This window comes from Lepidochelys kempii, chromosome 3 (assembly GCF_965140265.1).
Source record: "Lepidochelys kempii isolate rLepKem1 chromosome 3, rLepKem1.hap2, whole genome shotgun sequence".
In the NCBI taxonomy this organism is placed as follows: domain Eukaryota; kingdom Metazoa; phylum Chordata; order Testudines; family Cheloniidae; genus Lepidochelys; species Lepidochelys kempii.
In genome coordinates, this window is record NC_133258.1 from 5,590,606 (window position 1) to 5,605,268 (window position 14,663).

Sequence of the window (14,663 nt, forward strand, 5' to 3'; positions counted from 1 at the left end):
GGGAACAGGCCTCCGTGGCCATTCTTTGTGAATCACAGAATATCAGGGTTGGAAGGGACCTCAGGAGGTCATCTAGTCCAACCCCCTGCTCAAAGCAGGACCGATTCCCCAACTAAATCATCCCAGCCAGGGCTTTGTCAGGCCTGACCTTAAAAACTTGTAAGGAAGGAGATTCCATCACCTCCCTAGGTAACGCATTCCAGTGTTTCACCACCCTCCCAGTGAAAAAGTTTTTCCTAATATCCAACCTAAACCTCCCCCACTGCAACTTGAGACCATTACTCCTCGTTCTGTCATCTGCTACCACTGAGAACAGTCTAGAGCCATCCTCTTTGGAACCCCCTTTCAGGTAGTTGAAAGCAGCTATCAAATCCCCCCTCATTCTTCTCTTCCGCAGACTAAACAATCCCAGCTCCCTCAGCCTCTCCTCATAACTCATGTGTTCCAGCCCCTGATCATTTTTGTTGCCCTCTGCTGGACTCTTTCCAATTTTTCCACATCCTTCTTGTAGTGTGGGGCCCAAAACTGGACACAGTACTCCAGATGAGGCCTCACCAATGTCGAATAGAGGGGAACGATCACGTCCCTCGATCTGCTCGCTATGCCCCTACTTATACATCCCCAAATGCCATTGGCCTTCTTGGCAACAAGGGCACACTGCTGACTCATATCCATCTTCTCGTCCACTGTAACCCCTAGGTCCTTTTCAGCAGAACTGCTGCTGAGCCAGTCGGTCCCTAGTCTGTAGCGGTGCATTGGATTCTTCCATCCTAAATGCAGGACTCTGCGCTTGTCCTTGTTGAACTCATCAGATTTCCTTTGGCCCAATCCTCTGATTTGTCTAGGGCCCTCTGTATCCTAACCCTACCCTCCAGCGTATCTACCTCTCCTCCCAGTTTAGTGTCATCTGCAAACTTGCTGAGGGTGCAATAAACGGGACGGTGCCCAAGAACCGCCTGGTCTCATGGCCCTGATTTCTCATCCTGACGGAAACAATCCTGCAAGGCTGGGCATCTCCGGCTAACCGCTCCAGCCCAGGGCCGACGCTAGTCTCTGCCCTCGTCTGTATGCACCCTGACATTTTCATCGCAGCACATGGAGCAGAAGGTTTCATACTGAGCTGCCCAGTTCTCCCCCCGCCACGGGCAGTACAGTGAATGTAGAAGCCCCACCATTAGGGCACAGTTGCAGGGTATTTCCAAGAGATCAGGAATCCCCCATAGGGTCCTGTTCTGTGTTCCGGGGTTTCCCTCGGGGAACTGTTCCTCTCCTTTGGCATTCCCAGCAGGTACCCCCCAGGGCTCAGTCACGGCCCGCCCAGGGATCTGACCAGGCATTCGCAGCTGGAACGCGGCAACGCAGCTCTGCTCCTCAGCCCTGCCCCGGCTGGCTCCCTTTCACGCACAGCAAGACAACTGGAAGAAGCCTGCCACACAACACCTGGGCCACAGGACAGCAATGCCCGCTAAGGACGCCCAACTCCCCACCCCCACTCAGGCCTCCTCTGCTGGGTTTGCCCTGACTGGGGGCCTGATTCTGCTCTCCCGCTGGTATAAATTAGAAGCAACTGCACTGAAATGGTGTCAGAGGGAGCAGAATCAGGCCCTTGGTAAGGTGAAATGCATCCTGGGAAGAGAGGCCGGTGCCTAGAACTTTGCACCAGCCCCTTGGCGGGCAGCAAATTTCACACTCAGAGCCCTGGGGCTGGGCATACTGTGTATCCTACCATATACTGGCCCTCAACCCCAGGCCAACAGGAGATTTGGGAATGCCGTATTTCCCCCTCTATCCAAGCACTGATCCCCAGCCCTCCTCCCGACGCTGGCCATGGAGCGATGCTTATTAGCCAGCCAAGGCTGGATGATCAGGCTCTAGGCAGGTGCTGGCTGGAGGCGTGTGACGGAACCGTACAGATCCCAGCCCCGGCCACAGCGCCCCGTCCTCCCCAGGCAGGTACTCACGATCAGCTCGCAGCGGTAGCTCTCCTGGTCAATGTTGGCAAAAGAGGCAAGGGTGTGGAGGAACTTGATGATGCACTCCTCCTCCCGCAGCAGGGCGTACTGCTGGAACGTCTGCTGGATCATCTTCCGGAACTGCTTGGGCTGAGGAGAGAACAGCGCCCGAGCCGGGGAGTCAGCGACGGGCCCCGCTGGCTGGGCATAAAGACCCGACAGCCGGAAGCAGCCCGGTCTGGGAGGCGTCTGCGTACCCAAATGCTTCCCTCTCCACATGCACAGTATCTCCGCCAATGCACTTGAGTCCTGACCCCCCTCTCCCGCCCGCTGTTCCAGTCGTGAGCCGTCCCCTCACTGCTGACCTGCAGCCCTGCTGTGGTTCCACTCCTACCTTCCCCGGCTCTGCTGACGCCCTCAGACTGGACCCCCAGCCACTCTGCATCCCCAGCTGTTCCAGTCCTGGGCTCCCCACATACACAGCTCTGCCAGCGCCCCTCATCCCTGACCTCCACCCCCTCCCCGCCCCCCACTGTTCTAGCCCTGGGCTCCCCACATACACAGCTCTACCAACAGCCCTCAATCCCGGCTTCCAGGAACCCCTGCTAATTCCTGTGAGCGGCTTTCCCAACTCCGCTCCTTGACCGAGAGACCTGACAACCCAGTGCGGGGCGCTGGAGAGCTCTGCAAGGAACTCCTAGGTTTGGGTGAGTTCCCTGCTGTTCCGCGCCCGGCCTGCCCCTTCCCCAGGTCAGCTCCCCAGCTTTGTCGTTTCTTGGCAAAGGGTGAATTCTTCAACCGACATCCTAGGTGCCACTCAAGTCCCACTTACACTCCTAGGGTTGGCTTAGGCCCCAGGCCTAGAGTGGCACCTGTCTCCTTGCTCTGCACCAGGCCTGGATTTCACCCTAACGGCTTAACCCAGCTGCACTGAGCTGTTCTCTGAGGGAGTCCTGGCTTCCTGCGCTGGCCACAAGTGTCCTTTGTCCATAACACCCCTAGGCCGGGCTCTGCAGCACCTCACCTTCAAATTCTCCTGCATCTGCTTGGGGAAGAACAGGTCCAGCCCTACTTCCTTTCTGAAAGGCAGAGAGAGCAAGAGACGCACACACAGGTTAACAATCCCACAGGGACTCTGCAAAACCTACTCCTTTCATCCGCATTTTAGTGGCGTTTAGGCCGGCTTTAAAATATCCTGCCTGGCGTATGGAGGGGTGCCAGGGGACGTGTGACAGGCACCCTGAGTCCCCCGCGTCATTGGCTTGGATGGGTCTCTGATCAGCGATGACTGGAGCTCAGTGCCACCTGATGGGTGACTGGTGGCCCCTAAAGCAGTGCTCCCAGCCTGGTTCCCTGTTGAGGACCGTCTGCACTGCAGCGGGCAGCCTCAGCAGAAATCCCCAGGGCCACAGAGAGACCACCTCTCAGTGATCCCTGCCCTCAGGACAGGGACTCTGGTACTGCCCCACTTTGATCGCGATCTATTGTTGTGATCAGTAATGTTGCCTCATGCACCTGACGCAGTAGGGGATGATATGAGGGGGTTCATCTCATGGCATTTCAGGCTTCCTGCACTTATGAGGATCCCAGCTTCCCCCACTCTGGGTTTTACTCCCTGCAGTAGGGCCATGACGCTTTGAGGGGCACACACCCACCCACCCACACACACGTTTCTGCAACATCTCTAGGGCAGCCCACTCCAGGCTCTTGGCCAGGATCTTGTAATAACCATCAAAGAGCCCAAACCATAGCACATCCATTCCAGGCTTTACACTGAGCCCAGTAGATTCTGCAGGGTTCGGACTCTGGGGGAGGAGGCTGTGTGTGGACACAATCAGCCACAAGTGTCCTCATGGTTAGGTACTTAAATGGTGAGTCTCCCTCTGTGCTGGGATCTAGGGAGCTGCCTAATCCCCTGGGCCATAAGTATAGGAGGAGATTTCCTTGCCTTAATTAAGAGATCACGTGGGATTGGACACCCTGTTATTTGTGAGGACTGGGGAACTCCGAGGAGTGGGGGGAAGGGGGACAGAGTCGAGAAGAAATAGAACCTGGCTACTTACTCCAGGAACTCAAAGTTGGATTTCTTATCCAGGGCATTGTGCGGCATGTCCTTATAGAACCTCCTGCAAGAAGAGTGAAGGTCAGGTGTCAACATACCGACCTCACGCGTGCGCATCCTATATGGGGGTGGGGGCGTGGGCATGCAAGCAGGCTGCAAATGCCAGGGCAACAGATTAGCCATCAGCCCCTGGTGGCTCATTCGTACATTCAATATGCAAAATGAGCGGTACAAAATGATAGGAGGGCAGCAGACACCCCGTTAACCTCACACTGTGATCAGAGTCAGGAAAGGGACCTTCAAACAGATGGGCCCAGATAAGAATTGCAGATGCAAAGGTAATAAGTTAGTTAAATGTGTCACGGCCCCCTTTAGTGGCTCATTCTCAGAGAGGATACCAGCCTACCACTGCTACTAGTCAATGGAGTTACTCCATTAGCTCATGTGGCAGAGGCCTGTAACTTAGAGCAGAAAGTCAGGGTTCTGAATCTGCTGCTTACATGTGGTAACCAAGGTGTTACACAGATTTGGAGAGCTTTATACTCCAGGCCTGGATCTAAATTTGCAAATAGCCCCTGGGCTAAATTCTGCTGTGAATTAGACATGCGACGTTCCCACTGAAACTGAGCACAACGTGGCTCCCTCTCTGCATAACGGGCAGGACCCAAACAATCGCAAGCTTTTGGGGTGTCTGGTTCTGGATTGAGCCCAGCTGGCCTATGGAGAGTGACAGGCAGAAAAGCAGGTGGCTCTGGGGTTCTTCCCCCATCCGTGACTGTCAGCTCAAACGTGCTCAGCTCCAGGCTTTTGCTAACCACCAGCCATGGCAGTTCGAGTCCAGCTGGGTTCCTCCTGCCTCTTATCAGCTACAAACTCACTGCAGAACTCTGATGGATTTCCAGAGGCCTGGGCTTCGCCTGGCGGGCTGACGAGGCACGAGGAGTATAGAATCCGCCCAGCCCTATCCTAGCAAAAGCCCGGGCCAAATCCTCAGCTGGCGTAAATCAAGAAAGCCCCCACTGACTTGTAGCAGGAGTGTTTCCTCACCCTAGCGAGCAACGGCTGCCTCTCCCGACCCCCGCCGGCACTTCCCATGCGCCTGCATCTCACGGGGGGGCTGATGGCGACCGCATTGAAGCCTGCCGGGTGGCATACCAACCATGCCGCCACCACCACCCGCCTTGGCACTGCTCTCTGCCAACTACAGACGACCGTGGGCATGGAGAACAGAGGAGCCTCCTGGGGTTGAATCTCTCCGGTTATTGTTAGGGCCCGTCTAACGTCCTGCTGCTCAAGTCCATCTGGCCCGCCGGAGTGATTCAGCTGGAACGCATCCCCCCTCCCACCATATTATTCTAGCTGTAGGGCATGAGAGAGCCGTTCCCCAGCGCCCCTGGGAGCCGTGGGGCACCAGAGCCCAAAGCTCAGCTGCGCCGGTTTCTTCATCCTCATCTTTCCTCTCTTCTACCTCCTCCTGACACCCCCGCCCCCCTTCGTGCAGTGCCATGGCACTGGCATCTGGCTTGAGCTTCCCAGCCCACCACATCCAAGGAGGATGGGACTCGCTCAAAAGAAGCTGCCCTCCCAGCCCGAACAAAACCTGGAACTTCTCCCCGGTCCCTTTGCTGGGGGCTTGCTCCAGGCAGCCCTTGTTTTGCTCCAGGTGAGCCTCTGGCTTGGAGCAAAGGGAGCCACAATAGGAAAACGCTATGCACTAAATGAGCCCTATTGTCCAAGGAGCTCCAAGCTGTTTACAAAGCGTGATCCCATTTTGCAGAGGGGGAAACTGAGGCACGGAGTGGGGAAATGGCTGGAAACAGTGAGCCGGTGGCAGGGACAGGATTCACCCCCTGGCAATCCCTGGCTCCTTGCCCTCTGCTGTTTTAACCACTAGCCAGCGCTTCCTCCCACACTTCTCTGGATCCAGTTTGGGGCTGGGATGCATGTTTAAGAAGGGTTCTTTCCCCTGGCCCCCTGGGGACGGTCCCCTAGCGCTCCACGCCTGCTCTGCGAGGTACGTACCTGAGCTCCAGGCAGCCCAGCTGCAGGGCCATGCCCTCGCTCACCTTGCTGGCATACTGCTGCATGTAGCTGGCCCGGAGCTGCAAGGCCAGAAGGAGAGATCAGGAGGCCAGTCAGGTGTCCGGCATCCCCACAATCCCTCCTCGCCTCTCCCCTTTCCTGCAGCGATGGGGCTGCAGGCCCGAGTGTGAATGCCGCTGGGGCACGTGCCGGGCAAAGAGATTTACTTCAGGAACCGGAGCTGTTTGGTCTCCAGGCATTGCCCTGGGGATTCATAGCTGCTAAGGCCTGAAGGGGGCATTCCGATCATTTCGCCCAGCGGTTCTCAAACCGTGGGTCAGGGCCCCATTTTAATGGGGTTGCCAGGGCCAGCGTTAGACTCGCTGGGACCTGGTGCTGCAGCCCGAGCGCCACACTCCCAGGGGGCTCGGGCTTTGAACCCCTGTCCCCCCGTCTCGGGCGGCTGGGCTCGGGCTCCAGCCCCCCAGCCCCCAGTTCGGGGCCTCTCTCCCCCCACGGAGGGCATCAGGGCTTGGGCTCTCCCCCCACCCCTCCTCACACCCAGCTCGGGCTCCTCTCCCCCGACCCAGGGCATCGGGGCTTGGGCTCTCCCGCGGCCTCCGGGGTCATGTCATAATTTCATTGTCCGAAAGGGGTCCTGGTGCAATGACATTTGAGGAGCACTGGTCTGGCCTCCCGCAGAAGACAGGGCATAGAGCCTCGCCCAGCGATTCCTGCCGGTCGTCCATAGCTTTTGGTTGAGCTATGGTGGAGCTTTAAGAAAGAGACAGCCGGTCTTGACTTAAAAGCCACCAGGGATGGAGACGCCACCCCGTCCCTAGTAAGTGGGTCCAGTGGTTAATGACTCTCCCTGGTCAAACAGGTGCTTTAGTTCTAGTCTGAATTTCTCTAGCTTTAGCGTCCACCCCTTGAGCTCATTCTGCACTGAGATGAGAGAGTGGCCGACCCCTGAAGCTCACGTCTTCAGACACGTCCCTACTCTAACCATTGCTGCTGCTGGTCAACCACACCCGCACGGGGACTGCTGGCCAGGTCTGGGTGCCCGCAGTTCCCAGCGACTTCTTTGGAATTTGTAGGTGCTCAGAACCTTTTTCAATCAGGCCCCGGTGTGGTGAGAGCAAGAAAGGGAGAGAGATTCCCGGGAGACGTGTGAATCCTGGGGGATCACGGGTGCGTGCGGACGGGAGGCCAAATTCAACACTGGTGCAAGAGGGCACATTGCCGCAGGAGTCGGCGGAGTCGGGCCCACTCATGCCTCGGAGAGCGTGTTGCAAATACTCTGACCTGCTGGTAGAAGTACAGTAAGGTGGTCCTGTCCTCTAGGAAGCACTTCATGTAGTCCTCAGGGAGGTAGCGGATTTGGAGGTCGTACCTTCAAGAAAACCATAAGGCAGCTATTTGGGGTGTCCGCTCTTCCGAGGAAGGGTCTTTCTTTCTGCAATGCGCCTAGCCCCGACAGCTACCACAGCCCTGCCCTGCCGACGCCCCTCGCCCCTGCTGCCCCACTCCGCAATGTGCCCGAGTGGAGACTCGGCTGAGACCCCCGGATCCAGGTGTGACGGGTCCATGCGGACCCGACAGCCCCCGACTGTCCTCCCGCCATGGCGGCCTCCCGCGCGGCCACCTGTTCCGGCGGCGCCTGCCCGTTCCGCAGGGCGATCTCTGGTCCTAAAGACGGGCGCGCGGGGTCTCCCCGTACCTCCACTCGGCCTCCAGGTGCAGACACTCGTACTTGGCCTGCACCTCGCCCACCGTCAGGTCCGGGTGCAGCCAGTGGATCTCGTCGGACTTCACATGCTTGAGCCGCAGGCCGTAGCACTCGGCCAGCCGGATGTCAGGCCCGATCCTGCCGCTCAGCAGGATGGAGTGGATGACCTCCTGCAATCGGGGGAGGGGAGCTGGAGTGAGAGTGAGAACACAGGCGCCCCTTCCCCCGTGGCATTACCCCTTCCCGCAGCACAAGCTGTACCTTGGCAGGGACATCCTGGAGTGCTGGGCTTCCCAGTGCATCTCCCGTATTAGATTCTCATGCTCTCTGGAGCAGGAGCTGCCTGTAGTCTGTGTCTTGTGCTGGGCCAGGGCCAGAGGTGCTGGAACTGGGGGTGCTGGGGACGCAGCAGCACCCCTGGCTTGAAGTGGTTTCCATCTTATGCAGGGTTTACAGTTTGGTTCAATGGCTCTGGGCACCCCCACTCTACACACTGTTCCAGCACGCCAGGGCATGCGATAAGCACCGAGAAAAACCATCAGTGTCATTTGAACTATTCCCACTAGAGGGTGCTGTGACACAGGCTTTCAGACTGGCTACGACCCCACGGCCACCAGACACACTGGCCCTGGGGCGCACAGCCAGCTTTCATTTCAGGGGGTTTACAAAGCTGCGGTGTGATAACAGGCCGTACTTTTAACTAAATACAACAGGCCTGATACTGAGCTGGTGTCAACTGGTGTTGCCCCGGAAGATCTAGCCCAGCACCTGAAAATCTGGCCCAGGGACGGGAGGTTAAGGAATTAATTTGTTTCAAATGCTGCTGTTTTTCCTGTTAAAAGGTACATACCCCCTCTGCCCCAAAACTGAAATCAGAACATGAATGTTTGCAATATAAGCCAGCAAGACTTTGTAGTGAAACAATGTTCTTTGGGTGCAACAATGTATTGAAAGAAAGAAAGAAAGAAAGAAAGAAAGAAAGAAAGAAAGAAAGAAAGAAAGAAAGAAAGAAAGAAAGAAAGAAAGAAAGAAAGAAAGAAAGAAAGAGCAGTACACGAGGTTTTTAATGGTTGAGTTGTTTGCACAGTTGGCGTCATGCCATGCTAGCTTGTTTAGGTACAGACCGGCTATAAACTCTTCTGTTCAGGGTTACACGGCAGACATCTTTTGTTTTAAGTTTATCGCTTGAACCTTGGAAAATCAACAGAAATCGGTTTGCAGCTAAATAAAGGGCATTTTCCATTTTTTCTTTTTCTTGCTTAGCTTAAGGTACAACGGGGCCAGATCCTCACTGGTGTCAGTCAGCAGCACTCTGTTGACTTCAGTGGAGTCTTGCCAGTTGATGCCAGCTATCTCTGTGAATGCCACCTGCCTGGCCTGCCCCTTTCATCAGATCAGCAGCCTGGCTGCTGTGACCTTCCCCCTGGAAAGCTGTTACCGGCTCTGCACTTCTGGCCTCCTTGGACTCCTCCTTCGAGCCCCCACTGTGAGGCTTGATAGGAGCACACACAGCAGGAAGAACTAGGCCAAGAAATGCTTCTGCTGTCACTAATTTTAGCAGCTTCCTGGCCATGCAGAGTTACCCACCTCTGCCATAACAGTGAGGGACTTGGCTGAGATATACAACACAAGCCTTAACCACTCCTGGTCATTGAAGATTCCCACACACAAGAAGAGGAGTATTAACCCTAGTGCTTTGGCCAAATGCAAGCTCAAGTAATTAAATCCTGCCTAACTCATCCCCACCCACTTTGATATGGTAACATTCTTCCCCTTCCACTCTTTCGTCACTGTGTCCTGTTAGCTGCCGCGTTCTGCCCCAGAGGTGGCTGCCTGTCAGTGCTGGGGGAAGCAAACCCCAGAGGCTGTATGTAGTTTGTAAATCCGTTCGGCGATCATCAGGAGACAGAAGGCAGGTTATGGGCCAGGTTCATCCCTGCTGTAACTGGACTCAAGTCAATGGCTCTACACCTGAGGTGAATTCATCTCCATACGCAGAAGGTGGGCGTTGTTATCCCAACATGTTGGTCAACGATCCCAGGTAGCTTTTGAACGTTAACCCTAATTCACAGTTTCCTGTCTTAGTAGTGTCCATTTATTTGCAAAACTACAACGGCTTTCCTAGCTTGGGGGCCACCAACTGGTCCTTTCAACCTTCGCCTCACCTAGGCAGCCCTTTCCCCACGTAACGCCTTCCGGGGCCGTGGGTGAGCGCAGAGCCCGCGACACTGACGAGAAAATACAGAACTACCCTGCGCCAGGAATGATAGCACCCCCATTCTCCACGGACCTCCTGCCACGAACGTGTACGAGCTGCCTCTTTAAAGCACAGTGCGCAGCTAAGAACTAACCGCTGCACCTGGAGGCCCCAGCGGAGATCAGGGAGCCGTTGTGCAAGGTGCGGTACAGACAACATATTAAGAGACCATTCATTTCCCCTGCAGCTTTCAATCCATACAAGGTGGGAGAAAGGAACTGTTCTCCTGCTTCTACGGATGAGGAGCTGAGGCTGAAAGAGACGGCGGGAGGGACGTGCAGTAAGTCTTCGATAGCTCCGGGAATCGAACCGAGAGCTATCGAAGCTCAGCACCGTGCCACAAAGCTGTCCTTCCTCTCCACGTGATGAGCCAATGAAGGGCCAGCAGCCTGGGACTCTCTAACCATTCTCCTATTGAGCCCAGAACCAAGAAGCCAACCTGCGAGCTAGCCAGTCCCTCCCATAGCAGGCCCTTGTCTACCACTAGAAATGCACAAGTTGCAGATCTCCCCGGGCTTAGAACATAAGAACAGCCATACTGGGTCAGACCAAAGGTCCATCCAGCCCAGTATCCTGTCTTTGGACAGTGGCCAATACCAGGTGCCCCGCAGAGGGAGTGAACCTAACAGGTAATGATCAAGTGATCTCTCTCCTGTCATCCATCTCCACCCTCTGACAAACAGAGGCTAGGGACACCATTCCTTACCCATCCTGGCTAATAGCCATTAATGGACTTAGCCTCCATGAATTTATCCAGTTCTCTTTTAAACCCTGTTATAGTCCTAGCCTTCACCACCTCCTCAGGCAAGGAGTTCCACAGGTTGACTGTGCGCTGTGTGAAGAAGAACTTCCTTTTATTTGTTTTAAACCTGCTGCCCATTAACTTAATTTGGTGGCCCCTAGTTCTTATATTATGGGAACAAGTAAATAACTTTTCCTTATTCACTTTCTCTACACCATTCATGATTTTATAGACCTCTATCATATCCCCCCCTTAGTCTCCTCTTTTTCAAGCTGAAAAGTCCTAGCCTCTTTAATCTCTCCACACATGGGACCCGTTCCAAACCCCTCATCATTTTAGTTGCCTTCTCTGAACCTTTTCGAATGCCAGTATATCCTTTTTGAGATGAGGAGACCACATCTGTACACCATATTCAAGATGTGGGTGTACCATGGATTTATATAAGGGCAATAAGATATTCTCTGTCTTACTCTCTATCCCATTTTTAATTATTCCTAACATCCTGTTCGCTTTTTTGACTGCCACTGCACGCTGCGTGGACGTCTTCAGAGAACTATCCACGATGACTCCAAGATCTCTTTCCTGATTACTTGTAGCTAAATTAGCCCCCATCACATTGTATGTATAGTTGGAGTTATTTTTTCCAACGTGCATTACTTTACATTTGTCCACATTAAATTTCATTTGCCATTTTGTTGCCCAATCACTTAGTTTTGTGAGATCTTTTTGAAGTTCTTCACAGTCTGCTTTGGTCTTAACTATCTTGAGCAGTTTAGTATTGTCTGCAAACTTTGCCACCTCACTGTTTACCCGCTTCTCCAGATCCTTTATGAATAAGTTGAATAGGACTGGTCCTAGGACTGACCCTTGGGGAACACCACTAGTAACCCCTCTCCATTCTGAAAATTTACCATTTATTCCTACCCTTTGCTCCCTGTCTTTTAGCCAGTTCTCAATCCATGAAAGGATCTTCCCTCTTATCCCATGACAACTTAATTTACGTAAGAGCCTTTGGTGAGGGACCTTGTCAAAGGCTTTCTGGAAATCTAAGTACACTATGTCCACTGGATCCCCCTTGTCCACATGTTTGTTTGTAGATGCTCAGTGCAAGGGAAAGGTTTTGGAGGGGAACCCCTGGGCAAATAGTCTTCAGGAGAAACAAGTGGCCTGGGACATCTGCTATGGGAGAATCACCAGTCCCCGCTTCGGTGTTAAGCCTGAGTTTCCATGGATGAACCAAGCTGCGGAGAGGAGAAGAAGCCCCTAAGTGGGGAAGAGCTCATCTGGATAACACATGACTTTGGTAAGGCTTTTGATACTGTCTCACATGACCTCATAACCAAACTAGGAAACAGCCTAGACAAAGCTGCTACACAGTGGGTGCACAGCTGGCCGGAAAACCGTACTCAGACAGTAGTTAGCAATGGCTCACAATCGAGCTGGAAGGGCCTAGCCAGTGGGGTCCCCCAGAGATCTGCCCCACGTCCAATTCTTCATATCTTCATCAATGATTTAGATAATGGCATAGGGAGTACACTTATAAAGTTTGCGGACCATACCAAGCTGGGAGGGGTTGCAAGCACTTTGGAGGACAGGATCAGTATTTAGAATGATCTGGACAAACTGGAGAAATGGTGTGAAGTAAATAGGATGAAATTCAGTAAGGACAAATGCAAAGTACCCCACTTAGGAAGGAACAATCAGTTGCACACATACACAATGGGAAATGACTGTCTAGGAAGGAGTACTGCGGAAAGGGATCTGGGGGTCACAGTGGACCACAAGCTAAACATGAATCAACAGTGTAATGCTGTTGCAAAAAAAGCAAACATCCTTCTGGGATGTATTAGCAGAGTGTTGTAAGTAAGACACAAGTAGTAATTCTTCCGCTTTACTTCACACTGATTAGGCCTCAACTGGAGTACTGTGTCCATTTCTCTGGGCACCACATTTCCGGAAAGATGTGGACAAATTGGAGAAAGTCCAGAGAAGAGCAACAAAAATGATTAAAGGTCTAGAAAACAGGGCCTACCAGGAAAGATTGAAAAAACTGGGTTTGTTTAGTCTGGAGAAGAGAAGACTGAGAGGAGACACAATAATAGTCTTAAAGTACATAAAAAGTTGTTATAAAGAGGAGAGAGGAAAATTGTTCTCCTTAGCCACTGAGGACAGGACAGGAAGCAATGAGCTTAAATTGCAGCAAGGGCATTGGGAAAAACTTGCGAACTGTCAGGGTGGTTAAGAACTGGAACAAATTACCCAGGCAGGTGGTGGAATCTCTGTCATTGGAAGTTTTGTAAGAACAGCTCAGACAAACTCCTGCCAGGGATGGTCTAGATCAGTGTTTCTTAACCTTTTTGTGCTGGATACCCTCTTGGGACTTAAAAAGAAATTGCAACCCCCTACTTTAAGCTTGGGCTTGGACTTCAGCTCCTGGTAGCTCAGGGCCAACACTGGTTGCCAACACTCCAGGACTCTCCTGTAGTCTCCAGGAATTAAAGATTAATCTTTAATGAAAGATTACGTGGTGTGATGAAGCCTCTAGGAATCTCCCCGCCGCCCGGAGCTGAGGTAAGTAACTTAGCTTCACGGGGCCCCTGGGCAATTGCCCTGCTTGCCACCCCCTAACGCTGGCCCTGCACTTGTGACCCCACTAAACCTGACCTATGACCCTTCCCGGAGAGAGGGGGGGTCACAACCCATAGGTTGAGAAACACTGGTCTAGATTTCAGAGTAGCAGCCGTGTTAGTCTGTATCTGCAAAAAGAAAAGGAGGACTTGTGTCACCTTAGAGACTAACAAATTTATTAGAGCATAAAGCTTTCGTGAGCTAGAGCCCACTTCATCGGATGCATGGTCTAGATAATACTGAGTCCTGTCTCAGAGCAGGGGACTGGACTAGATGACCTCTCGAGATCCCTTCCCGTCCTACGATAATACCTCGCTCTGATATAACACTTTTCATCTAGAGAGCTCAGAGTGCTCTACGAGGGGGTCAGTGTTATTGAACGGGAGGTAAAGCGATTGTCTAAGGTCACCCAGCAGCCTGGGGGCAAAGCTGGAACGAGAACCCAGGTGTCCTAAGGCCCAGGCCAGCACACTATCCACTAAACCACACTGTTCCCCGAGCGCCCCTCTCCTCGTGTGTCCATCCTCTTCATTCCATGGCAACATTCGTCTGCAGTCCTATGGCTGAAATCTGCTGCTCTCGGGCAGGGTGGTAGATGAGGGGAATGTCAACGGGCTACAAAGCCTGACAGCGCTGGAGCCCATCCTGCCCAGGGAGGCCCCAAAAGCCCTGTGGCCTGCATGAGATGGGCAGGCGGCTTTAATGCAGATCCCACCAGACAGGTGTCGGCATCGCATCTGAGCACAGGGGATGGCTGGCCATACTCCCCAGCCCCCGGCCCCGTTCCCGGACAAGGAGCCTGACACGGAAGGGTAAGCACAGACGCCACGGTCGCTGTGTGAAACGGGGTCACCCCGCTTCTGGGGGGTTTCCTGCTGTCTTCTTCTTGACTTGCAGCCGAGCCATGGCAGCAGCAGCCGGAGTTCAAAGCTGCATGCCAGCCACCCAGAGCCTGGTGCGTTACAGGAGGGACAAAGTGCGCTGCAGTGGGACTCGTGGCACTGAATCCGCAATGCAGTTGCATCGAATTAGGAATCCAGCTGCAGTGCCGCCTGGGCATATATTCCACATGCCCCAGCTCCGCTCCTGGAAGCGGTGCATCCTGGGAGGTTTCGCAAGGCCTCTGGCCCGCTCTGGGAGCATCCACGCATTCACACTGGCACTAAACCAGTTCAGACCGAACCTCTTCTGCCCTATCAGCTTATTTAAGGCCGTCTGGTTTAACCGGTTCTTACAGCACGCTTGAAGTGGCTAAAAAGTGGTGCTGCAAG

At 53.7% G+C, this 14,663-nt stretch overlaps 1 protein-coding gene across 10 annotated transcripts in view; it reads right to left on the reverse strand.

Moving 5' to 3' along the window:
* Positions 1–14,663, reverse strand: part of PTK2B (protein tyrosine kinase 2 beta) — a 112,626-nt gene that overhangs the window by 29,483 nt on the left and 68,480 nt on the right. For 9 of the 10 annotated variants that reach the window (XM_073335549.1, XM_073335548.1, XM_073335540.1 and 6 more), the window contains 6 exons: positions 7,757–7,935; positions 7,342–7,429; positions 6,037–6,116; positions 4,016–4,078; positions 2,977–3,031; positions 1,962–2,102 (listed from right to left, as the gene is read on the reverse strand). In XM_073335549.1, coding sequence (XP_073191650.1) covers positions 1,962–2,102; positions 2,977–3,031; positions 4,016–4,078; positions 6,037–6,116; positions 7,342–7,429; positions 7,757–7,935 — 606 coding nt within the window. The remainder of the gene's footprint in view (positions 1–1,961; positions 2,103–2,976; positions 3,032–4,015; positions 4,079–6,036; positions 6,117–7,341; positions 7,430–7,756; positions 7,936–14,663) is intronic. The other variant, XM_073335550.1, reaches the window with a different exon arrangement.